The 25,883-nt window shown below is 41.9% G+C and overlaps 1 protein-coding gene across 2 annotated transcripts; it reads left to right on the top strand.

The window, feature by feature from the left end:
* The first annotated feature begins 958 nt into the window (after positions 1 to 958).
* Positions 959 to 25,722, top strand: strip2 (striatin interacting protein 2). 2 transcript variants are annotated; one of them, XM_069519661.1, is made up of 22 exons: positions 959 to 1,295; positions 5,506 to 5,575; positions 7,440 to 7,514; positions 9,851 to 9,979; positions 10,601 to 10,721; positions 11,647 to 11,715; positions 12,381 to 12,487; positions 12,595 to 12,722; positions 13,112 to 13,300; positions 13,991 to 14,041; positions 16,972 to 17,204; positions 18,035 to 18,100; positions 18,185 to 18,248; positions 18,503 to 18,574; positions 18,672 to 18,746; positions 19,134 to 19,231; positions 19,643 to 19,769; positions 20,873 to 20,973; positions 21,331 to 21,397; positions 21,496 to 21,600; positions 21,904 to 22,108; positions 23,179 to 25,722. In XM_069519661.1, the coding sequence occupies exons 1-22, from the start codon at positions 1,185 to 1,187 to the stop codon at positions 23,427 to 23,429; spliced, it is 2,514 nt and encodes an 837-aa protein (XP_069375762.1). In that variant the 5' UTR covers positions 959 to 1,184; the 3' UTR covers positions 23,430 to 25,722. The 2 variants fall into 2 exon arrangements, with proteins under 2 accessions (XP_069375762.1, XP_069375763.1); XM_069519662.1 differs by lacking the exon at positions 13,991 to 14,041 and having other exon boundaries at positions 960 to 1,295.
* The last annotated feature ends 161 nt before the right edge of the window (positions 25,723 to 25,883 follow it).

The following is a 25,883-nucleotide window of genomic DNA, read 5'->3' as shown; positions in this document are numbered from 1 at the left end:
ACAATCCAATCATGTCATCTTAAGTAGTTTGCACAGCCTGTGTGCATGTGCATGTGTGTGTGTGTGTGTGTGTGTGTGTGTGTGTGTGTGTGTGTGTGTGTGTGTGTGTGTGTGTGTGTGTGTGTGTGTGTGTGTGTGTGTGTGTTGCAGCCAACCCCCACCTCCTTGTATCAAAAATTCACTGGCTCCACAGAAGGGAGTGTGACAGGAGGTGAAGCGGGTGCATCTAATGGCCGATCCGCTCCTGTTTGCCAGATCTAGGCCACATGTAAGTTAGAGCAAAACATGTCAATCAGAGGTGGCCCGTATTTGTCTGGCACTATGAGCCATATTCACTATTTACCACATGGGCCACTTCAGGGTTCACATCCAGATTACACCTTGTCCAGAGCACAGATGTTTTCCATCAAAGACCCACATTTGTTTTGGGATATTTGGCCCACATCTGTATGCTATCTGAGTTAGCGTATTGTGAAATTGGTATTTTTTTGTAACGGAATTTATTGCTGTATAAACTTAAGACAAATTAGTTACAGACAATGAACTAGGATTTTTATGTGATATTTTATCCAATTTGATTGATGAATTTTATCCTTTTAAAGTCATTGATGTGTAGGTACATGAATATTTTTTTCAATCAGTGGTCAGATATTGTTCATTTACTAAACTTGTCATCCACCAAATCAAATTTTAAACGTGACTACTTGTGTCCATTTGGTTTCAGAATAGAAGAATGCATTTTCCCTTAAAATCTGTATATTTTATTACTTTTTACATAGAATAATAAACAGTCTGTATTTTTTATCTATTTGAGGTCACATTAACAAAACATAGCAGCCCATCGGCCCTTTAGTTTCTCCATTCACTGTGATGTGACCAGCTGATTCTCCCTCCCTCTCTCTCCCTCCCTCTCTCTCCCTCCCTCTCTCTCCCTCCCTCTCTCTCCCTCACCCCGCCCTCTCGGGGCGCGCAGGGACAGTGAATCAAACACACTTGGCTGGTGTGCAGGAGGAGCAGAATCAGACCCTCAACTTGTTCTCCGGACGGAGTCGCTCGGTGTGTGGGTGTGTGTGTGACCGCGGAGCTCCTCTCGGTGCGGCGCAGCGTCAGCAGCTCTCCACACCGGCCCGGCATGCACCATTCGCGGGGGACGACGAGGCAGTGAGCCGCGGACACCCGGAGAGATGCAGGCGGAGGACATGGAGGTGCCGATCATCCACAACCTGAACGATACCGGGGACAGACTGAGGCCGAGGGGGAAAGATGTGTTCAAGGAGCAGCAGAAGGAGTCGGAGGTAAATGCGAGAGGCGTTTGTGTACAGTGGGAGACAGCAGCGTGTGTGTGTGTGTGTGTGTGTGTGTGTGTGTGTGTGTGTGTGTGTGTGTGTGTGTGTGTGTGTGTGTTTGTGTGGAGAGAGAGACAGACAGAGAGAGCGAGTGAGAGACAGTGTGAGACAGTGAGTGTGTGTGTGTGTGTGTGTGTGTGAGTGTGTGAGAGAGAGAGAGACAGTGTGTGTGTGAGAGAGAGAGATTGTGTGTGTGTAGTTGTTGCTGGGGAGCTTTCAGACTCAGCTCTCCATGCTGTGTGTGTGTGTGTGTGTGTGTGTGTGTGTGTGTGTGTGTGTGTTCTGAAACAGACAGACAGGCTCACAGACACCAAGGTGCTATTTTGGCACTGTCCCCTATAAATAACCCAGCAGTAATCCTACAGTGGTGCTCAATGAGGAGGAGGAAGGTGGTGAGAGGTGACTGCTGCTGTCAGGACCCCCACCTCTGCCACTACCACCAGACCCACTACCACCACCACTACCACCAGACCCACTACCACCACCACCACCACTACCCCCAGACCCACCACCACCACCAGACCCACCACCACCAGACCAACTACCACCAGACCCGCTACCACCACCACTACCACCAGACCAACTACCACCACCACTACCACCACCACCACCACCACTAACACCAGACCCACTACCACCACCAGACCAACTACCACCACCACTAACACCAGACCCACCACCACCACTTAACCCACCACCACCAGACCCATCACCAACTCTACCACCAGATCCCTCTAGCACACCACCTCCAAACACACCATCATCATGCACAATGCATTAGCTTTATATCCATAAATATTGAACGTATTATTATGTGTTTTGAAGTATTAAGGTTCAGATAATGACATCAAATTACCACCGGCCAAAGTAAAGTCTAACATTACTTGTTTAATTTGAACATATACAGTATATCGATGACATCACAAATATGATCTTATATTGATATGACAGCACTTTTCAGATCCGTGTGCTGACACTGATGCTTCCTGGCCTCAGTGCACCAGAGGCCCAGCGTCTGTGATGTTAACCTCAAATCGGAGTGGTTCATGTGTGTGCGTTGACCGTGAAGCAGTCATGTGTCGTCCATGTGGCAAATGTTGGTCAGAGTGGGGGTGTTGACGTCGTGCCTGGTGTTTGCCCGCTGATGTGGTGCAGGGTGTGTGGCCGTGCCAGGTTGGCGTGGGGACGGATTTTGCTGTCAGCTGGCGGCCAAGATGGAGGGGGGGGCTGGAGTGGGAGCCAGTGAGTGAGAGAGAGAGAGAGGGTTGTCTGTGTTGATGCTCGAGGGATTGAAGAGAAATCTCAGTTGGCTTTGAAAAGAGCAGTCTGTATCTTTTACATCCTCAGGTGTCAGTGGGCTTTATATTAGAAACCTCAAGGACAGGGCCACTTGTTCCATGAATCAATTTCAGATCGTTAATAGATGTGGATTTGATAAAGAAATCATTTAAGTCTGTATAAAGGGACATTGGTTGGTTTCATCATGTTCAATGAGAGAATTAGCTCTTTTTTCAGTTTGATACTGTTGCAGATCAAGAATCATTGGGTTTGGAATTTTCTGGTCAAAAAAAGGAAACACTTCACAAATTGATCTTTTTAAAAACACACAAAAATTTTTTTTTTTACATTGGTATTAGTTTATTTTTAAGGTGTCTAAGTGTCATTTATTTTAAGGGCTACTCCAGCAATTCACCAGGGCACTTCTATGAATTCAGGGGATTCACAAAAAGCTGATTTAAAAAGAACATGGGATATTACAAATGTAGGTCCTCAGCAACAAGCCCAAAATAAACAGATCCTAAACTTACTATTATATGCAACTATTAGTGTCTTGAGCTCTGACTGCACCCACATCTCCAAGCTGAGACATCAGCAGGGTTACTTCCTCTGACACTCATTTGTAAAAATCTGTTGAGTATCCTGAGTTGTGGGTCCTCCATTTAATTTTGATCATATATCTAAAACATAAAAATTCAAAGACGTCCCTTTGGCCTTGTGGGCTGAACTGATCATAAAAATGATTTTCAGTAATAAATAAACTTGAATGGGAATGGACTGTACAGTGGCAGCAGTGGATGAATGTTTGGATTTTAACGGTGAGTTTATTTTAAATGAGCAAAGATTCATTCAGCCCAGAGACACAAATTTACAGGTTTTACAATTTTTAAATTGAACTTCGTATAATTTTTTCCACAGCCACAAAATCAGCAACATGTTGTTTTCTAATGCTGCAAAAACTATTCACCTCTTTCAATTTCCAAATATGTGATTAATAAACTACAATTATCCATCAATAGGATTATGATCTCGCGTCACACATATTCAAATGCAGGCAAATGACCCTCAAGGTCAAAGTTTGTCAATGTTGAACTCTGCAGCAACTGATTGTTTTATTCGGCCCCTTGCTTGCACAGATTGGAGGTGAACAGGAGGTTCGCTACAGATATATATTCAAGTATTTGTGACGGTCCCCTAATAATGATTTCTACACATTATTATATGAGAGCTAGCAGTAAAATTGCTGCTCCTAATTGGCCCCTTGCAGCGTGATCATTACTGAGCAGTTACACAAAGGTGCTGTTATGTTGTTTCCATTCATTTGTAGTGTAGGAAGCTAAAGACGAGACCAAAGATGTGGGTTTAGTTTTTGCTTGTCGGTCAGAAGTTTGAGCATTTTGGTCACAAAGCTTCGCAGCCCCCCACCCTCAGACTTGTGGGTAATTTTCAGTGAATCATCTGCACTCCCCAGCAGTTTTTCATTTCCTGGTTTACAAGTGCAGTAATGACATCAACACCACATTACTGCAGCTCGGCGTCATAAACAAACCGGTGGCTGACGCGCTGCTGCGTATTTCAGTTGGTGCTGACTTGGAAGCAGCAGGTATTTATACATGACAGCACACAGCAGTTATTTAACCAGGACCGCTGACTCAGAGCACATCCTTATTTACAGTCGTGGGCTGGTCCGGTCGTCAGGGCGGCTCTCGCAGGGTTTAACACGCAGAGCCTGGAGGCCTGCCAGTGCTGCCTGTGATGTTCTTTAAATCTCATTAACACGACATGAATCTTCAATCATCCTTGTAGGGAAATTTCATCAGTTCAAGTCTCACACCCAAAAGATAAAGAGAGAAAAACCAAGAATGTTCCTGTCGCCAGTTTAATTCTCTTGCTTCTGTTAATTTACTGTTTGTCCCAGGAGGTGATCACTGATATGTATCGTGGCTCTTTAATTTGATTCTTTCTTTATTATATGGACGGATGCTTTTTTTTACGGTGCATTATTAGCTTGCTTTTAGTGAGGTCTGACTATATATGTGTACTGAGGATGTGAACTCCTCTGTGAGCTTGTTTGCACTGATGTCATCCTTGTTTTCTTTCTTGTTTTTACTTGTGGTCTTGACATGCTCTATGTCCGGACACAAATGAAGTTGCTTTGAATTTGAACACTGCTCACGGTAAGATGTTATTTTGTAAAAAAAAAAAATCAGTAAGGAGGCTTGGTACTTTACAGAAGTGTATTCCATAGTTATCAATATCTGTGAAATATTTGAGTCTGGATCAAAGTGGTGGACTGACATCGCCATCCCTGAAAGCTTGGACACGTGCTAATCACAGGGTGAGGCTGAAGTCAGATCTGAGAGAGAGACCCTCGCCTGGACACAGAGGCTAATCTGCTGTGAAACAGGGGCCGTGTCGACTCCTGCGTCCTCTCTTTCCTGTGGTTTATTGCTTCCCTGTTGCAGCAGGATGGACGAGAACCTCCTGTGACTGTTCATTCTCGCTGATTAAAGCAGCGCTGCAGCTCTATGTTCCCATTGAGAGCACCTGTAATTGCTAGTGGCTCTGGATAAGAGGAAGTGTGAGAGAAAAATATGTAAATTACTTATTGGCAGTGACTGGAGATCCCCCAGATAACACACACACACACACAATCAGGCAAAACTGTGAACGCCTGAAGCGTGTAGCATGTGTGTGTGTGGGTGTGGGTGTGTGGAGCTGAGGTGTGTATGAATGCAAATGGAGTGCAGAGTAGTGGTAGGTGTTGCAAAGTGTGAATAGCCTGCAGTGTGTTTGCGTGTCTGTTTGTATGTGGGTGTGATTGGCTGAGGTCAGTGTTACACTACTGCACTAGCTCATGTGTGTTTTCTCGTGTCCACAGAGCTCCATGGACTCTCCCAACCTGGAGTTTGAGTACGGAGACACGGACACAGTCACCGCTGAGCTCTCAGGTCAGACTCCTCCGCAACTCACAGTGAAATGTTTGAAACCAAGTTTTATTTTTGTATGAATGAATATTTGTGCAAACACACTTTTTATCCATTTTATTGTTTTCATGTCATGAGTCTGATGTGCTTCGATGTGCTACACCAGATCTCACCCACACAATTCTTGTAATAATACCTCTGGTTTCTACTCAACTGTGTGCTAATGATTGGAAAAATAATCCTGCATCTGCACTCATTAAATGAACAACACTGTTATTATATATTTAAGTATTATTCATAAAAAGGACAAATAGAAAGGCACTCAGTAGAGGCATACCTCTGCCAAAGCCCTTAAATTCAATCAAGCTGCCAAGATTAACGAAACACTAGTTCAGTGCCTGTTCTAAACCTGTTTGGGATAGGCTGTTGGTTTGGCCTGTGGTGATGCTGGGCGCAGTTTTCTTTCTGAAACTGTAAAAGTGACCTGCAGTAATTGAGCTGTTGCAAAGTAAAGACCCACTGCTGGAGTCAGTCCACAGATGCATGAAGCTGCACCACTGCTGCTGCACAAGGAGATGCTCACCTGTTTATTCAAAGTTCAGTAAAGCTTGACTCCGTATGCAGAACCCCCGACCCGGAGAATCAGTTATTAATATTGAACGTGTCTCACCAAATTCAACACTGGAGTTCCTTGGGCCCTTAACAATACAAAAGCCAAGTGTGAAGCTTATAAGATGAACGGTTCTGGAGGTGTGTGAGCCACATACAGAGAGACAGAGATTTCTGGAATTATTAGATTCAATAGATTCTCTGCGACATAGGTGAAATATCCAATGGCGATGAAAATGAAAGACCTGGATTTATCCTATCGTCCAGATCTACGCCAAAATTAAATTGTCTCTCTCTTGGCCTATTCTTCTATCAAGTTTTGTTGAAGTCCGTTCAGTCGTTTTTGTTTATAACAAACCAATGGACGGGTGAAAACATGGTGGAGGTGATAACCTGACACATTGTAAATAGCTTAGAACCAAATGTTCTGGTCCTGACATGTTTTTCAGACACAGTCCTCATTGTACGACTGATGTTATGAGTAATAATAAACACACATTATACATTCAGGCTCCAGTATCTGTGTATCTGGTAACACCTCATGTGCAACCTGGTTTAAAAATGACAGAGTAACCAAATTCAACAAAGCTGATTGACATGTCTTATCGTACTCGAGTACAAGTAGTTTCTTCACATGTATTATTCAGATTCCTCTCCGTGTTTTTTTGTTGTTGTTGTTGCCAGCACATGTGTATGAGACAGCATTGATTTAAAGTCAAAGTGATTGTTTTCCTGGAGGGTGATTTGCCAAGAGTGTCGGTGAAGCAGACAGACAGTGGCAGCTTCTCATGGTGGAGGAATGACGACGGATTTCAGAACAGGACGAGATGCACAACAAAGTGAACAGTTGTTAGACAGAGCGTGAAACAGATCAGAGTCACACTGAGGAGACAGGAGCTCAGAGCGTGTCCTGTTTGTTTTTGTAGGTGTGTTTACCTGCAGGAGCTTTTATGTGTCAGATTTACTTTCTGTTAAGCTCTTTGCTCTACTCTTACAATTCAAAATTTTAATTGTTGTCTTCTATTCTGCTCTTAAATATCCTTCACTTAAACACCAATATCGAGGAAGGTAGAAAATTAAGATATTGTTAAAAAAGAAAAATGTGCATTATAATACAATATATAAAAAAAGAAACCCCAAACAAAAATGTGTAAAAATACACAATATAGTCATATCTATGAGTGTGTGTAATTTGTTGCAGCTTGATTGAATTTAATTTCACTCTTTGGCCTTGACGGATGTGGAGGTTGGCTATAATTCTATATTATTTTGTTCACAGAGCTCTACAGTTACACAGAGGAGCCGGAGTTCGCTCTCAACAGAGACTACTTTGAGGAGGACTTCAGGAGCCATGGTACTGTGTGTGTCTGTCCGTGTGTGTGTGTGTGTGTGTGTGTCCATGTGTGTGTGTGTGTGTAGCCTTATTAATAGGTTAAGTTCACCCGGATCAGAAAGCTATCCTGGGTATGTTGAGCTCACTTCGCAGGCCCCAGGCGTGACTGTTATTGCCACTGGAAAAAAAATGTAAACACAAAACAGGGTCACAAACACACACAGACAAGTCTACAGTCAGCAGACCAGCACTGCTGCTGCTGCTGCTGCTGTTACTTGTTTATCACAGAAACCTTGACAGCTCCTCCGACTGTGTGCTTTGTGTTGACTGACACAAGACTGAGTCCCTTTGTGTAGCTCTGAATGCCCCGACTGGCTCCAGTTTACTGCCAGATAACAGCGTCCCTATAAGAAATATGAAAGGTTGAAGGTTTACAAAATGATCCCAGGCCGCACTGTCCTGCTTTCTCAACATGGCACGCACAATACACTGAACCGAATTTAGAGAAATGACAACATTTCAGACTCACCAACTATAATTGTTCTATAGTAAAACCATTTGTTTTGTTTCTTTCCTTTTGTGCATTTCTCAGCTTCACACCAAAATCTGTGAAAGCTCAGTTTTCTCACGTCAGATGTCCAACGTGAGCCGGAGCGGCTCTTCACGTGTGTCTGTGGATTTTATTTTTAAGCCGAGCGGTGTGAGGCGAGGGTGACCAGGAACATCAAAGCTCTGCTCTTTTAATCTGTTCAAAGACTGAATATCCCCACAGATACAGATGGGACGGGCCCAATCCCAACTGTGTGATTAATGTGTCTTTACCAAGAACAAAGAGTTTTTTCAATGAGAACTTTGACATTTTTGCCAGACTGACAAAGAGACCAAGCTTTAATACAGTGTTACTTTTCTTGATGTGCAAAATACTATTGAATATTATGTATATAAAGGTGGACGACCAGTTCCACTTCCTTCACTATCCAGAAATCAAGCCAAGATATCCAGGATACCGACGACTAATCACGAGTCAGTCGCAGCTTTCAATCAAACCTGTTTTTACTTCGTCGTACAATTGTGATTGGAAATTTCCTAAAATAACAGAAACCATCTCTGAGAAAAATGTGTTCGACGTGTTTTACTGCAGAGTTTTTATTCAGCCTGAGTCCCATCCTCTAACAGTTCCCTTCCGCTCTAAGGGGTGTTTCAGTCATTGTTTGGGTTTGTATACAGTTTATGGTTTATTCTCAGTTTCCCCCATTTGGTGCTAATCATTCCAGTAACATCCAGCTTTGGGAATGAAGGACCAATAATTTTGAAAACATTGTGTCTGCAAAAACACAAAGACCATTATTGTGAGAATAAACAAGACACCACAATGGTCTCAAGGCTCTGTGATCATAGACATAACAGCATCTTTCCCTTTGGACCAGATGATCTGTGTCCTCCTCTAACTCACAAGTCCTCTCCGAGCCGAGTGCAGATGAATAGCAGGATTAGATGAGAGCTCTGGCTGCTGTTTTACAGAGATAGAGCACGGAGCTGCCTCTTTGCATTACAGGCTTTTCATTAGTCTGTCTGTTTGTGTGAGCGCTGCATGTTAGCTGTCAAAGGCTGATTGACTTGTGCTCTTTGTGTGAGTGTGTGTGACTCACGTCCACTGACAGTTTACTCATCAATGTTTTTCACATCGAGCTATAAATTCACAGTCACTCGCATGAATCACGGTGATTATCACTAACATGTTTAATTCTAAGATGTGAGTAGACAGTGTAAGTCAGAGTCTCCTAAGCAGAAGATCTCTGCTCCTCTGATCATGATGATCATCATGACTCTTAAGCCGATTACTGTCGACTTAATCAAATTCTCTACCCAGAGAAGGCCTGCATTTCATTTTAGTTTTTATTTAAGATCTGCTTTACATAAGACTAAGTTTATGCTAGTGCTAATAATCCTTTTCATGCCTCCACGCCCGGCGGCAGCCAGTGGCCTGAGTCATTATGTTTTCGGGTTGTGCGTCCATCGCATTCTTGAGAAGAACGAAATATCTCAAGAATGCCTTGAGGGAATTACCTCAAATTTGGTACAAATACTTATTTTGAATCAATAATGAACTGATTATATTATTTTGGTCAAAGGTGAAAATGTCAAGCTCCCATGACCTTGTGTTGTTTTGAACACAATTTATCAGCAATGTCCTCAATTTCATTACATCTGGTACAATTCACTTGGAATCACTGATTAACTTTCATTGGTCAAAGGTCAAAGTCAAAGTGGCCTTATATCTCAAGACTACTCAAGGGAATTTCTTCATATATATAATATATAATCCTTGACCTATCCTTGAACTCTGTGTCCTCCAGGCAGGAGGTGGATCGAGCTGGCGGTGGAGGAGCAGAGGACGTACGTGATGAGGCTGCTGGACGCACTGGAGGTGACGGACAGAGACAAGAGGCTGAAGGTGGCCCGAGCCATCCTCTACCTGGCTCAGGGTACGTAGAACCAACACAGTTCAGCCAGCAACAATCTTCTTTCACAGCAAATCCACTGTGTCTTTATTATAAGGGAAAAATACAGCTGTCTCTAGTGTAATGAAATTAGTGGTTCCATTCTATTTTAGAGTCCTATTAGTCATGACATTGGGCTAGCTAGTAGCAGAACTAAATGGAATTCAGTCATTATTTATTTTATTATCTTTTCCTGTGCTTTTTCCACTTTGGAATGCCAAAATATCTTTCATGAAAATGCTCCATGTATCATGTTACCATAGCAGTTAGTTTACAAGTTTTAATTTAACTGAAATTTGCTTAAAAAGTCAGTCAGCTTGTCACACAGTGACACTAATGTCAAATAAAAATTTAAAAAATACTATGTTACTGTACTAAACTCTATATAAAACAATAAATACATAGACACGAGACAATTACAGTTGCAATATATTGCAACACTATAGTAACAACGAGGTCAAATTCAAGAAGAAGTGCTGAAACTCTATTCATCTCGTAGCTGAAAATCTTTGTATGAGGATTTTTCCTGAAATCTTCTTCCAGTCTTTCTAAAAGTCATTGTTACCCCCATGCTTTGTGTCCTATTTCCCTCACACCTTTACCCAGGAGTGTTTGATGAGTGCGACACAGAGGTGGACGTGCTCCACTGGTCCAGACACAATGTCTTTCTGCTCTACGACATGGGCATCTTCACGGCGCTGCTGGAGCTGCTCAGCATGGAGATAGAGTGAGTGGGATGCACTAAACATGCTGGGAATACATGAGTCATTAAAAACTTTTATTTGCTTCTACAATAGAAAGAAACTGCCGGATCATCAGTTACTAAGAAAAATCAATAGCATCTTTCTTAGTGAGGCGCAAAACATCTCTTTTAAAAACATATTCCCCCTTTGGGCAAGGGCCTGCAGCAAAGGAAGGGAGAGGGCTGTGGTATCTGGTAAAAATGTGATTATGACTGGAGGTCTTTCATTGAGTGGGCGTCAGGTTTCACACCACCAAAAAGTCACAGATTCAATCCCTGTAAGATTCAACATGTTTTTTTCTCGTTAGAAGATCAAAGTTTTCCCAGAATCCTCCCATTTTTGAAGCTCGGGTTCCCTCGCACACGCTTTGTCCCCCCTCCCAAACCCCCCATTTCCTTTTTTATAGCTCGCTCAAATGACAGCAGAGGAGGTTTGTGGGCTTAGAAATACACACAGAGAGAAAGTGAAATGCAGGAACACAGGAAACACGCCGTCTGTGATCCACACTTCAAGCCATCCGGTGACGACGCGGTGTGGCAGCGCCTCCTTGAAGTCAGCTTTGCTGCTGCTGGTATCAGTCTCAGTTGGGATCCAGTGTTTCTTTCTGGTTACATAAGCTGCTCTTAGGCATCATGGCACATTCTGTGCTATCACCAGGCTGCACAGCAGAATAAGCAAAGCACTCAGGCAAACACACACATGGGGCTCTGCAGGTCATGGCTGGTTATACAAAACGACATAAAATGGAAAATCAGTCGATCTACACAACATATCATTATTATGTGGTGTTCATACAGATTTGGATATTCTCACCCATTCTGTATTTGATTCCTTTAATGTGCAGACTGGCCTACGATTGACTATTAACAGACTAAAATAATGTAATTGTTTACTTGTGTGTGTGCACAGCAACAACCAGGCGTGCAGCAGTGCAGTGAGGAAACCTGCCATCTCTCTTGCAGACAGCACGGAGCTCAGGTGAGGTAGAACCACATCGCTCACACCCTACTCCTTATCATAAGGACAATTTGTCATACACAAGAATATGTATTTGTTATTATTATCAGTTTTATGTTTCCTCTCTTGCTGTTTACCTTGGTTTAGTTTGGCTTATGTATAAACAGATGTACAAACGTACCTCCATGAACACATACACATCTTATCCACAAAATGTAATTATCTTCTGTGTTGCTCTGCCTCACATTCATTTTCAATCTTTGCTTCCACTTAATGGGATGGATTTTTCAGTTAAATTGGCTAAACGGTCGTTTACACACACACACACACACACACACACACACACACACACACACACACACACACACACACACACTTGTATTATCACACTCACACAAAGCTCCCCTGTGCATTCCCCGGATGAACACTTACATATAATTACAGGCTAGAGGAGTAGATTTACAGCTAATTACAGCCGCAAGATTGAAAACCGTTGTAGTTAGTTTGAAAAAGTGTTTAATTCACAAAACGCACCAGGTGAATGTGGATGGATGCTGAATTACTTATCCGGCAGAGCCCAGGAATCATTTCCTCCCATTTTTATAGGCAAAAGCAGACTGCAATTGGTATTGTAAGTCTATTGATGTTGTTTAACTCTCTTGTGTGCATGATTCTTTTCTTTGCAGAGTGTTACTGAGCATCATGTATTTGATGGTGGAGACCATTAGAGTTCAAACAGAGGATGACCGACCTGAGTGGATCGCAGCCAGAGAGGCCTTCAAGAATGAGTTAGGTATGTGTCATTCACTGTTGGAACAACACAATGCTATGTATTGACAGACATATTCATATATCCATACACACTATCCAAACACATGGCTTTGACCCTTGTCTCTTTAGGTTCACCTCTGTACAACGGAGAACCCTTTGCCCTGCTCCTCTTCACAATGGTGACCAAGTTCTGCAGCATGAATGCCCCACACTTCCCCATGAAGAAAGTCCTCCTGCTGCTCTGGAAGACGATACTGGTTAGTACGTCACAACCAATCAAACATCATCCACATAAGGCACAAATAAATAAAAGATAAATTCAGATAAATTAAAATAAAAACATATATTATTTCTCCACTATTTATTTTCTCACTTTATCTTAGATGTGTAAAGACTACTTCAGATATGTGTTGAATTCAAATAGTGCTAACAAGTCAAAGACATTTTAAACTTAAGATCCGGGGGTCACATAGATATTATTTGATTTTAGGCTCCACAAATCTTAATAGTGAAATTGTGTATTATGTTGTATTTCTGCGAATAACCTGCCAAATGCACAAACCACATTTATAGATTTTTTATATATACTGTATATTTCATTACATTTCCCAACGTTGTTTCACTGTTGGTCCATCCTTCTGTCCAGTTCACCTTGGGGGGTTTCGAGGAGCTCCAGCAGATGAAGGTGCGGGGCCGGGAGCGTCTCAACCTGCCTGCACTACCGGAGGACAGCATCAAGGTGGTCAGGGCGATGAGAGCGGCCTCACCACCGGCCTCGGCCATGGAGCTCATCGAACAGCAGCAGCAGCAGAAGAGGGGCCGCCGCAGCCGCAGGGTACAAGACCTCCCTCTTCCTCCACACGCAAAATCTAAATTCATGAATAATTCCCTGGGAAATCTGTGAGAACGTCTAAAGTGTCCTATATCACAATAAAAACTAATTCCAGGATTTGCCCAAATCTAACCAAAATTAAATGGGTTCTTTTATGGCCCATGTTCCATCTTTACACCAAGTTTCGTTGAAATCTGTTCTGTAGTTAATCAAACAAACAAAGGAAAAGGAAAACACAACCTCATTGGTGGAGGTAAAAATATCAGGGCTTGAGTTCCCTCACAATATTTTAAAAAACATTCCAGCTTTTTAACCAGCTGTTAATTTTATCTCAGTAACAAAAGAAAAAAGTGTGTTTGTTACCTTTTAACTCGACAACATAACTGAACTATATTACTAACGTAACATTATAAAAGCTAACCAAGACTCATCTCTCCATAATTTGCCCTTTATATTGTTGGACAGCTCCATCCGCTGCTGGTAAATTTGATTTTTTAATTCCCTCCGTACCTCGTTTCCAAAATCCAACATTGTCAGTTCCCTGTTGTGAGTCAGTGACCACAGATGATCTTGGTGCTGGTGTCAGGAATCTCAGCCCCTTGTATTTGCGTACAGCTTTGACCCGACAGCCTCTTTCTCTCTTTCTAACTGTCTTATGGTTTCTCATTGCCCGTCTTCCTTGTGTCCCCACAGAGTGCCTTTGTTGATAGCTTGGAAGGAGACAGTCCCTTTCCCAAGAAGCAGGTCTTTACCCACAAATTCCCTCGTTTCCTTTTGCATTTTCCTCTCTGCATTGAGCTGGACCTTTTTGCACTCCTCTCCCACGACCCTGCGATCTTCTCTTTCCCTCCTCTATCTGCTCCCTGCCTTTCTTCCTCATTATTCTGTCCTTCCCTGATCTCCCTCCTCCTGTCATTTAACCTTATCCAAGCTTGTTAGTGTTTGCCCCAGTTCTTCCTTCGCATGTTGATCCAGATCTGATCTGTATCAAGAAAGAAATGGATCTGAAACTCAAAAGTTTAAAGCTCTTGAGTGATTGTGGTGTTACCTTGCTCTCTGCCTCACTACATTTCCTCCACCTGCATATTTTGAACTTTCCCTCCTTTGTCTCCTTTTTCCTTCTGCCCTTCACTTATCTTCCTTTAACGCTTTATATTTTATTTTTATTCCATACCTGTCTCCTCCATTCATCACACTTTTACAAGCTTACTTTACCTAGCTTACGTCCATCACTTCCTCCTCTGCTCTTTCTCCTCCTTGTCCTGCCTGTCCTCCCACTTCCCTCCTTTCTTCCTGTGCTTATCCCTCTGTCTTCACCTCTCCCCCTCTCCTTACCCTATTTCTTCCTCCTCTACTCTCCCACCATTCTCTCCTTCTCTTTCCTTTTTCTTTTACCTCTTCATCCGCTTGCTGCTTTTGCTCCCACCTCCCTCCCACCTTTCTGTGCTTATCCCACTGTTTTCATCCCTTCTCCAACATCCTACCATATTCCCTTCCTCTCCCTACCCCATTTCTTGATCCTCTAGTCTTCCTCTTTCACGTTCTCCTCCCCTGTGCTCCCACTTCCTCCTTTCTGTGCTAATTTCATATCTTCCTCCTTCTCGCACTGTCCTCTCCTCCTCTCCTTCCCCTATTTCTTCCTCCTCTGTTCTCCCAACTTTTCTTATCTCTGTGCCTGATGCCTCCTTCTCCAACATCATACTGTCCCTTGTCCTCCTCTCTCCTCCTCCTCCACTGTGGCCTGCTCAGTACATGGGTATGGAGTTTTAAAAGATAGGGCTGACTTGCTGGCTGTTATCATTGGCGCTGGAGCGTTCACTGTATCCACTGTCCCCATAAAGACGGTCACATCTGCAGTAGTAGCATCTCTCCCGTGTAGTTTTCATCACATTGCTACTGGGTTTGGCCTCAAAAGAAATCACCTTGCACTGTGGACTCTGGACTAGGGGTCAATGTCATGAAAATGCATTCATGGAGGAGGTGAACCGAGATCTTTTCGAGCATTGTCTTACCTCTGCAGGGTTTCTATTTGGGTTTCACTTGACCTCTCTCTGAAATGGATGTCATTGGAAGCGGCTGTCCCCTAACCCCGATGGAAGCAACATTTAGCTTAACCTCTCACTCAGCAGAGAATGGCTTCTCCATAGAGAATGGCTCACAACACTGTTTCTCCTCCTCCTCCTCCTCCTCCTTCCTCCCTCTCCACCATACACTCCTCACTTAGCATTGACATTAGCAGTAGCACTGTCACTGGCACACCATACATCGACTGCACTATCTCAACTAATGTCTAGACTGCTGACTCATATGCCTGATGCTTGCACTATTGCCACACTCATTCATTAGAGACTTTGATACTGTGTGTGTGTGTGTGTGTGTGTGTGTGTGTGTGTGTGTGTGTGAGTGTGTGTGTGTTTGTGTGTGTGAGTGTGTGTGTGTGTTTCACACTTGAACTAAAACGGGATTGTTTGTTGATGAGAGCTTAATATAGAGTTTGAACCATATGGGCCGTGCTTGCATTGTTTTGCTGTGTATGTTTTGGTTAAACATGGTAAGTCTAATCACTAATGTTGCTTGAAGTTGCTGTGGAAACTAAAGATTAATGTGACATTGATTGATTCATATTTTTTGGTAATTAACTGGGGTTTTTTTACATGACAGGACTGAGGTCAGTGTTCATTTATATGATTTTGCTCGTCGATTGGGACGTCTTTCGATCTGCAAACTACAAACACACCACAAACATTACCGATTTTCTTACTTTTCAGATTTATTTCCCTTATGGTCAAAAATGTGATCAAAGAGAAAAAGCCCGATCAGCAGATTTCTGTAATGCTTTGTCTGCAGGAAACTCGCCTGGTTTGTTCATTAAAACAGTTCACACAGACATATTCAATTTTTTTTCCAGTTGAGGACCACATACAAAACTGGCTGACGTTTTTTCTTTGTGTTGTCAACCTGAGGGAATGAAAATCCTGTTTGTAAGTCTACATGCAGTGTATTTACATTATTCATGCAGTCATTTGGGAGACATCAAACCAAAGGGTGAATAAGGGAAAGTAAATATAGATGTCAGCCAAAAGCCATTAATCAAAACCAAATTCAGTTCTGTCCTTGAACTTGTCCTCTTCAAAATATTGGACGTGGCATTTTCCTAAAGCATCAGTAATGTAATATTTAAAACTTCTCATGAACTTTAACCCCTTAACTTTAACTGCTTTACTTGCTGTTTTCAAAATCAGGTTTTAAGTTGTTAAAATCAATTTAGTCCCTGTTATTTGACAGTATCACACAGTATATATTCTGATCAGTTTATTCCAACTCTACATTGAAGCTATATGATGCGTAAATGGCAACACAATGGAATCAATAGGAAAAATATAGATGTCTTGTTGTGCATTATTTTATTCCCATTTCCAGAAAAGTCAGGTTGGTGTATTAGTTTTTAATTGATATTTTAGAAATAATTGATTTTCGAGAATATAAAATAAAGTATAAAGGTTTTAAATGTTCATGTGTATCAGGTAAAGTGTGTGTGGTGGTTTTGGGTAAAGTCATTATGCGGTTTTAATGATTTTGCTGCTGTTTTTATGGAAATGTAAAAAATGATTGGCTGGATTTGTTACTCTTGTTACTCTTGTTCGCATTCTCACCACCCGTCCTCTCTGTCCCAGCCCCTGGTCAAACAGGACAGTCTGGACACGTACAACGAGCGGGACCCCTTCAAGAACGATGACGCGCGGGACGAGGAGGAGGACCCTGAGGACACTGACAGCGGCATCGAGGGCGAGGTGGACCCCCTGGACCGTGATGTCATCATCCAGCCTCCGCCTCCGCCGCCTCCTCTGAGACCTCCAACAGAGAGGGTCAACTTCCCCAAGGGCCTCCCCTGGGCCCCTAAAGTCAGGTTGACTGCTCAGTTTTTGTTTTCGGATTCAGCTTTCAACAGCACCTAAGAGACTTTTTTAAGAATTAAAGGCTGTAAGTGAGGTTAGAAAGGGTGCTGTAGCCTTTTACTTCTCTCATACTTGAAAATGATATATTCAGCAGGAGCACACAAAACGGCGTTACAAACAGCTTATGCGAAAGCTTTCTATGAAAAATAACAGGCATTAATTACTTGACCTCCTAAAACTATCCCCAGCAGATGTTTTAGTCGTCAAACAGCATTCCTGAGAATAAAACCTGTAAATTATGGTTGGCCACCTGCCATTTTAACCACTACATAAGAGGAACCTTCACTTGACAACCAGAAATGAATGATTATTTTCTGGAGGCTTTGAGAAATTAAAGCTAAATATATGAAATCATCCCTCCTCGCTCTCTCATCCAGCAATATGCTCTCCATCTGTGTTTACCAGACAGAAGCCTGTGTGTCTCTGCAGGGTGCTCGCTCGCTGCTGCTTTGAGTTCATGAATAATACATCTCAGAGAGGACACTTTATATTATTCATCATGCCTCAATATCTTCAAACCTCAATATCTGCAAACCCAAAGTGTGTTTATGTCCATTTCTGCAACACACAGACCTGATCAGTAGCAGCTTTTGAACCCATTGCACAGAGAGAGCAGCTGATAGTGTGACTGAAATGCTTTGAGTACACTCGTGTGTGTTTGTGTGGGTGTGTACAGCCTTGAAAATCCTGTGATTAGTTGCCTGTTCAGATACATAATTGTAGCAGCAGGCATTCAGAGATGGATCTAAAATCTGACTGCAGCCTGTCTGTACGTCCACAGGGAGAAAGACATCGAGCACTTCCTGGAAACCAGTAGAAACAAGTTCATCGGCTTCACTCTGGGAAAGTGCGTGTTTCTTCTGAGACGTCCTCGTATTATTCTTTAAAACTTTGCTCTCAGAGTCTGCTCTAACTGATGGTTGTGTTGCAGTGACACAGAGACCTTGGTGGGATTACCCAGACCCATCCACGAGAGTGTCAAGACTCTGAAACAGGTGAGCATCTCCTTCTATAGTTCTGACTCAAATGTCCTTCTCCTTCGTCTTTTCCTTGGCTCATTATAGTCTCCTAATCAATACTCCCTCGCTGCTGAATCCCCTGACACTGAAATCCCACTTAAAAATCCATACGTCCTGTTTAAACAGACTGAGAGGTGTAGTTACACAGATTAACTTTGGTTGTCAGTCAGCAATGCTAATTAACACTTCCACTTCGATTTACAGTATGTACTTTTCTTTTTCTTTTTCAGCACAAATATGTGTCTATTGCTGAGGTCCAGATCAAGAGGGAGGACGAGCTGCAACAGTGTCCGCTGACTCTGGTATTTTTATTAACTTAGGATTTAGATGCTCTTCTCAAAAACCTTGAGATGAATGGAGTTTTTGAAGTGTGTGTGTCATGTGTGTTGTGTTGTACAGGGGGAGGAGGAGGTGGAGGAGACTCCAGCAGAGATCCTGTACCTGGGTATGCTTCCTAACCTCTCCCAGTATGTGGTGAGTATCCAGCTAAATTGATCTAACTTGAGTAAAATGTGGGTTTGAATTTAAGTTGGAAACAGATCTTGAAATGTTTTGAAATACCTGCTGTATGTTTTTTTTTTTTTTTTCCCAATACATATAATGTAAGTCACATACCATTTTTTTGTTTCTGCAACCCTTCATGTGGATATAAAGTAATTAAACAGATGAATTGAGGAACAGCATATGGAGTTCAAGGAAGATTTTTTTGATAATCAGACATTTCTTTTGCGTATTACCATTCTGTTGATATGGGAGAAGCAATTTAAAGCTCTTGAACTAGGCTAAATTCACCCTTCTCTAAGATGATGAATGTGTCAATCTGTGTTGTGATGTTTTTTTCTTATTATTTTCCTGTGACAGATTGCCCTCCTGAAGCTGCTGCTGGCTGCAGCCCCCACCTCCAAAGCCAAAACGGACTCTATCAACATCCTGGCTGACGTGCTGCCTGAGGAGATGCCGTGAGTCCTCTCCCAGACTGCACTGCACAGCTACTACAGTAGCTGATTGGGTTTAGTTTTTTATAAAATTTAGAATTTTGATGGAAAACTATTAGAAATATAGTTTCATTTGGTTGTTTTTCTTCAGGGGACTTGCTGACACTGACCTTTTGCGAAAAAGATTTTTAAAAAACGTCTTGAAAAGATTCACAACCCAGTCTTATATTTGTATCGCTGAAATTCTTTTTAGCTTGCCATTGATGGAAAATACACTTGTTTTCAAAGAGGAATGAGCTGTCAGTCTTTGAATGCTTTTTTTTCTTTTATGGAGACAAAGCTGTATTATTATAGACTCGAAGGCCTTACGGTGTGTGTGTGTGTGCATGTGCGTGTGTGTGTGTGTGTGTGTGTGTGTGTGTGTGTGTCCTCCAGTATCACAGTCCTTCAGAGCATGAAGCTGGGAATTGATGTGAACCGTCACAAGGAAATCATAGTGAAGGCCATCTCTGCTCTGCTGCTGCTGCTCCTCAAGCACTTCAAACTCAACCATATCTATCAGGTAACTCACAAACACACACACACAAACACACATATATATATATATATATATATATATATATATATATATATATGTGCACATCACACAGCATCAGTCCTCCCTCCTACAGGCAGCTCACATTAACATCTATTCCCCACACACACACATGCACATATACCCTGCACTTCCCCCAGTGCCACCTACACCCTCTACCTGATTATCTGGTTAAGCGTTGCCATTTCTTCCCCTTTTTTCATCTTCAATCTCCTCCCCCCACCCTTGGACCTACAAGCCCCCACCTGCCAGCCTCCATCCTGGACTGACACTCGAAGCTCTGTTCATCTTAATGACAACAGAAAACAGATTGAAAGAGAGAATATGGTTGAAAAACTGCTCCTCATTATAATAATATAATATAATTTAGCAAAATATTTGCTGTTATTTTTCCATCTGCAGGGCTTTCATTCAATCGGATGCAGATATTTGCTGTTGCTAGGATGGGACATTCCTCCACTGTGTTGTAATTGGCTGCTCCTCACAGTTATGGTGGTGGCGCCCTCTGCTGCTACAAAAAGGGATACACTAGCAGAATGCAGCTGATGCAGGGAGTCATTGATTCCTCTTGTTCTTTATTTGACCACCACACAAACACTGTTTTATAACAATGGACAAATCATTGAATGCAGAAAATAATGGAAATTCTAGCACATTTTCAATGACCACTCAATAAAACACTGAAATAGGAGCTGATCTCCTTTGGTGAGGTGAAGGATTTATTCAGCTGCCACACGATGATAAAAAATCCCTTGGTTCTTGACCTGTTCTCCACACAGGAAACTCATCAATGGGTTGTTGGTTACATGATTTTTTTCCCCATTTATTCTTCTAAATGGATTTTCCATTTGAGAGTTTGTGTCAATCAACATCATCATCTGTCATCTTTCCTTCAAGTCTAGTGAATCTTTCCGTGAACTTGAATTTATTAAAAACGTGCTGTACAAATCAAGCTTATGATATTATTATTATTATTATTATTATTATTATTATTATTATTATTGTCAGTTGTTGCTCTTTTCCACACTGTCAAACTGTGTAACACTCCCACACCTTCCCTGTTTTTGCAGTTTGAGATCGTCTCCCAGCACCTGGTGTTCGCCAACTGTATCCCACTCATCCTCAAGTTCTTCAACCAGAACATCATGTCCTATATCAGTGCCAAAAACAGGTAGGATCCTGTTCTCTGTCACTCTTCTCATTGGTGACATCTCTGAATAGCACAGTTTATCTCTATATCCCACCAAAAAGAGCTAAACTGTTGAAGGTACAGAGAATTTGACAATTTGTCTTTTTTGGGTTCCTCCTGGTATTACAGTGCAAAACGGGTAACCTGGCATTATGGGTGTGACTATTATGTCTCATGGATGGTGGCACATATGGCTTCACAGAAGTGATAGAGTCATAGGCAGCTCAGGTGTGAAGACTGTAAAAACGTTTTCAGCCTATCACATCTTTTGCAGATTCAGGTTGGGATGTTATAAAGTGGATTTGTTATTTAATCCACATTTGTGTGTTTTCACTGCAGCATCTGTGTGCTGGACTTCCCTCACTGTGTGGTCCATGAGATGCCTGAGCTCACAGCCGAGAGCCTGGTGAGTCACAACACACCTGACGCATCCTAACTGCATGAAGGTCAAGTAGGAGTATGCTCTTCCAAAACTTACTATGAGCTGACTCTGCGTTCTTTCAGGAAGCAGGAGACAGCAACCAATTCTGCTGGAGGAACCTGTTCTCGTGCATCAACCTGCTGAGGACCCTGAACAAACTGACCAAGTGGAAACACTCCAGGACCATGGTGAGGAAATCTGAATCACAGCAGAGTCTGGTGATGTGACATGATACAATGTCTTAAAATCTATATTTTAAATTAAATTAATCTCTTGCTAGCATCTGTGTGTCCTATCAGCATCTGACTTCAAAACCAGCGGGCCATTTTCATTTTTTCTTTAAATCTATTGAAAACTATGAGACTAATCACTAATTAATGTAATTTTACTCAGGTCCAGGCCTTGATCAGTGTGAAGAGAAAAATAAGGAGGGATTGATATGTAGTTTGTAAAAGTCCTGCTCTTCTCTTCATCCCTAAATCCTGTAATAGATGTTGGTGGTGTTCAAGTCGGCCCCCATCCTGAAGAGAGCTCTGAAGGTGAAACAGGCCATGATGCAGCTCTACGTCCTCAAGTTGCTCAAGATCCAGACCAAGTACCTGGGCCGCCAGTGGAGGAAGAGCAACATGAAGACCATGTCAGCCATTTACCAGAAAGTCCGCCACAGGCTCAACGACGACTGGGCGTACGGAAACGGTAAAGAGGATTTGCTAAATGTATTAATTCATTGTACAGATAAGACTGTATATAAAGTCTGATAACGAAGATATAATCAAATAAATTATTCTCAAAAATAGGTTCTGTCATTATAAGTTGTTCTAATCAAACTTGTTTGAGTGATCATTTTTCCACTTGGTTTTAATTAGCTGATGGAGGATAGGGAGATATTTTGTCCATCTTTATGTACAGTCAAAGGTACAGAGAGTAAACAGTTTGAATAATGACTGTAAAATGTATTATTATTAGTATTAAATGATTAAATGCACTTTAGTAAATAAATACATTTTCAATGTATTTTCAATATCAAGTAGGTCTTATGGATATATACAAAATATATATCTTTGCATTATTCTGGCAATTTAAAGATTTCAACTCTCTTTTGCAACCTTTATTTACCTACACTCATCATTCCTTCTATCTTCTTTTACCAGTGTGGTCTTTCGATGTTTATAAAAATTGCTTCTGTAAAAGAAGCAGTTATCAGAACACACTGTCACTATTATTCATGATTCTCCCGGAGCCGTGGCTCAGTTTAACCTCTCAGATCCTCATATTTGAAGCGATCACAGTGATAATTAGTCCCAGCAGTCGTCCCCCTCCCCCCTCACATGCAGCTGATAAATAGAACAATTCCTGCAAAGAAAAAATGCATCCACTCAAAGCTGTGTGGTAACTTAAGGTTAGTAAATTCTAATTGTATAATTAATGGTGCGGTTGTGTTTATGTATCTGTCTGTATGGTGACTGTTCGTTCCAATATGTGAGACCTACAATGGTCCGACATCCCCTGGCGACTGGGGTTGTATTGCCATGGCAACAGAGAGATGGGGGACTTTTCAGGGTCACAGTCCTTTTGTTGAAGAGCAAGGGATCTGTCACCATTGGTGTTAGAGAGAATAGATGAATAAAGGAAAATAAGGGAGACCATCAAGGGAGAAATACAAATACTGAGAAAAATGTAAATATTTATATCAAAACTACTTCATATGTATATTTTAAAAGACTGTCTCAGGGATTGATTCAGTTTGTTTCCTCCTCTCTTCCCAGATATCGATGCACGGCCCTGGGACTTCCAGGCGGAGGAGTGCGCCCTGCGTGAGAACATTGAGAAGTTCAACAGCCGCCGGTATGATAAGAACAAGAATGGCGACTTCATGCCCGTGGACAACTGCCTGCAGAGCGTGCTGGGCCAGCGCGTGGATCTGCCAGAGGACTTCCACTACAGCTATGAGATGTGGCTGGAGAGGGAGGTGTTCTCTCAGCCGATCCAGTGGGAGGGGCTGCTGCAGAATCCGTGATAGAGATGAGAGAGCGAGGGGGGTGGGGTGAGAAGCGATGGAGGCAAAGGTCACACACACACACACACACACACACAAGCCTGTCAGTTCGGTTGTAGGGGTGCGGCGTTGCTGCAGAAAACGGAGCCCGAGGAGAAGAGGAGTGAGGAGGGGAATATTAATCTGCACATCAGTGATGTGGAGGAGAGGAGTTGGAGAAGTTGCCTCACGGGCCTGGACGAAAGGAGATGGAGGAGATAAGGTGACCAGCAGACGGAGTTTCCAACAGATGCCACACACACGCACACACATTTGACGCTAACATGTGCCTATGACTACTATGAACACACGGACGTGACAGGTGAGGAGAGAGGTAGCAGCTCACAACAAACATCTGATTTGACTGTAGCAGGAGACAGTTCTGGCCACTTAAACTGCCCCTTAGTGTTACACTACAACAGAAACTCCTCTGTCCCCTCTTTCTAAAATGTTGGTGCTTTTTTAACTTACTGATATTTATTTTCTTTTGTAGTGATATGAGTAGTTAAACGCTTTATTATACACCATTTTTTTCAAATAAGATGTAAATTTTAATGATTTCTAATCAGTTTATGGCTTTTTTTTATTTTGTCACAGAGCCTATTGGGTTGTAGTTTCTCGGTGATGGATCTGTATGTATTTTGTAGAAGAAAAATCCCTTTTGGAAGCAAACCACAGGGTCATTTTGATATATATAATAAGTTTAAGTTCTCTGAGCTATTTTCTCCAAAAACGAAGGCACCAAAAATATACAAATATATAAATACCAGCTGTTAGTGTACGGTCTGTCTGTAGATGTTTTAAGTTTTTATGAAAAAATGCAGAGGATGGTTATTTGGGCACAAAACAAACTTGTAGAAACTGCATTTTAGTTTGTATTTACCTATTTGATCCCTTTTCAACTGAAAATTAACTGTACTCTAAAAGTTCAGTATCTTTGACCTCACAGAATCAGATCTGTAATCACTCATGTCCTCCAGGATTCCTTCGTGTGCACCTTTAAAACCCCAGCAATGATCAGAGTAGAAGGAATTCTGTTTGTAGGTTAATTTCGAACGCACCCTTCAACCTGCTGACTTGCTCTCCACCTGCCTGACAACAGCACAACACATAAAACCACTAAATATTAAACCAGCTCCCCGGTGGCGGCCATTGCCTCGCTTGTTTGAAAGAACACAAAAAAACACATGGTGCTGTTTTTCTAGTTCGTCTTCAACTGAACCTTATGGTTCAACTACCTACCACCTGAGTTGAGAGCTTTCTGTACTTGAAGCACATTCACGAGCACAGAGACCAAATAAGCGTGGCCACCTTTTTTACCACGTCACTGGTTCAGTTTGTTATCGACTTGTCGATGGGTCAGGAGCCGTCATGTATTATCTGTGTATAGAAGAATCTTCTCTGTGGGAATGTGCATGGCCACTGTGTAGTTTTGAGTATCTGTTCACACTTTAATAATTGTATGTGGAATGTCCTTTATTTGTCTAATGATGTATCCAGCACAATTAGAAGTGTACTTTTTTAATCCTGAAGTCACAGTGTTCTGCTTTACAAAGGGGTTTTATCATTCTTTTCTTCTTCAGGAGGTGAAATGTTTGAAAAAAAAACTATAATAGATTCTCAGGTTTATGGAGATAATATATTGCAACAGTTTTAAAAGCTTCTGTCTCATCGTTTAGCTCACGACATGTAGTGATAATACACATCTGGCACACACCTCAAGTGCGAGGTGACAGGATTTATTACCTATACTGCAGCCAACCACTATAGGGCGATCAAGATGCTTTGGCTTCACTGTTATGTCATCCATTTTTATATACAGTCTATGATCTAAACATTTAGTGTGTAAGCAAACACAATAACTCATTGTGATTGAGTATCTATGTCTTTTTTGTATCTTGTGCCAAATTAGCGTGCCATTTTCTCTTTTTATTTAATTATTGTTGCCTCCATGATGATATGTACGTTTTTTTTAATTTATCACCACTAAGGTTTGCAATACAGAAATGTTATTTTCTACCTGAAAATTGTACAATCAATGAAAGTGCTGTTTTCTTGTATCTGGTACAGTATCTTACCAGGCGTGTTTAGCATTGTTTGGATGTTACTACAATATTTATGTGTTTTTCTTACATGCATTAACATATCTGTATCGTATAGATGAATACTCAATACTGAATTTTATTCAGGGGTATGTGCAATTGCAGATATATAGAGGCATTATCAAATGACAAATAACAATATCAGAGTTGCTTATTAAACAATATTGAACAATTGTGATTGTTGGGGAAATAATTATTTGTCAGCTGAGGGAGTCGTGCAGAGAGACAGCGGGTGGGAGGGCTGGGTCACACACACGCATGGTGAAGGTCAAACTGACCACCCACTCACATCACATCAAACACTTCCTCGGGCCAATGTTCCAACAGTTTGGGT

The sequence above is a fragment of the Paralichthys olivaceus genome, chromosome 23 (assembly GCF_024713975.1).
Source record: "Paralichthys olivaceus isolate ysfri-2021 chromosome 23, ASM2471397v2, whole genome shotgun sequence".
NCBI lineage: Eukaryota > Metazoa > Chordata > Actinopteri > Pleuronectiformes > Paralichthyidae > Paralichthys > Paralichthys olivaceus.
Note: the sequence above shows the minus strand (reverse complement) of the source record. Positions and strands in the feature narration are given on the sequence as shown.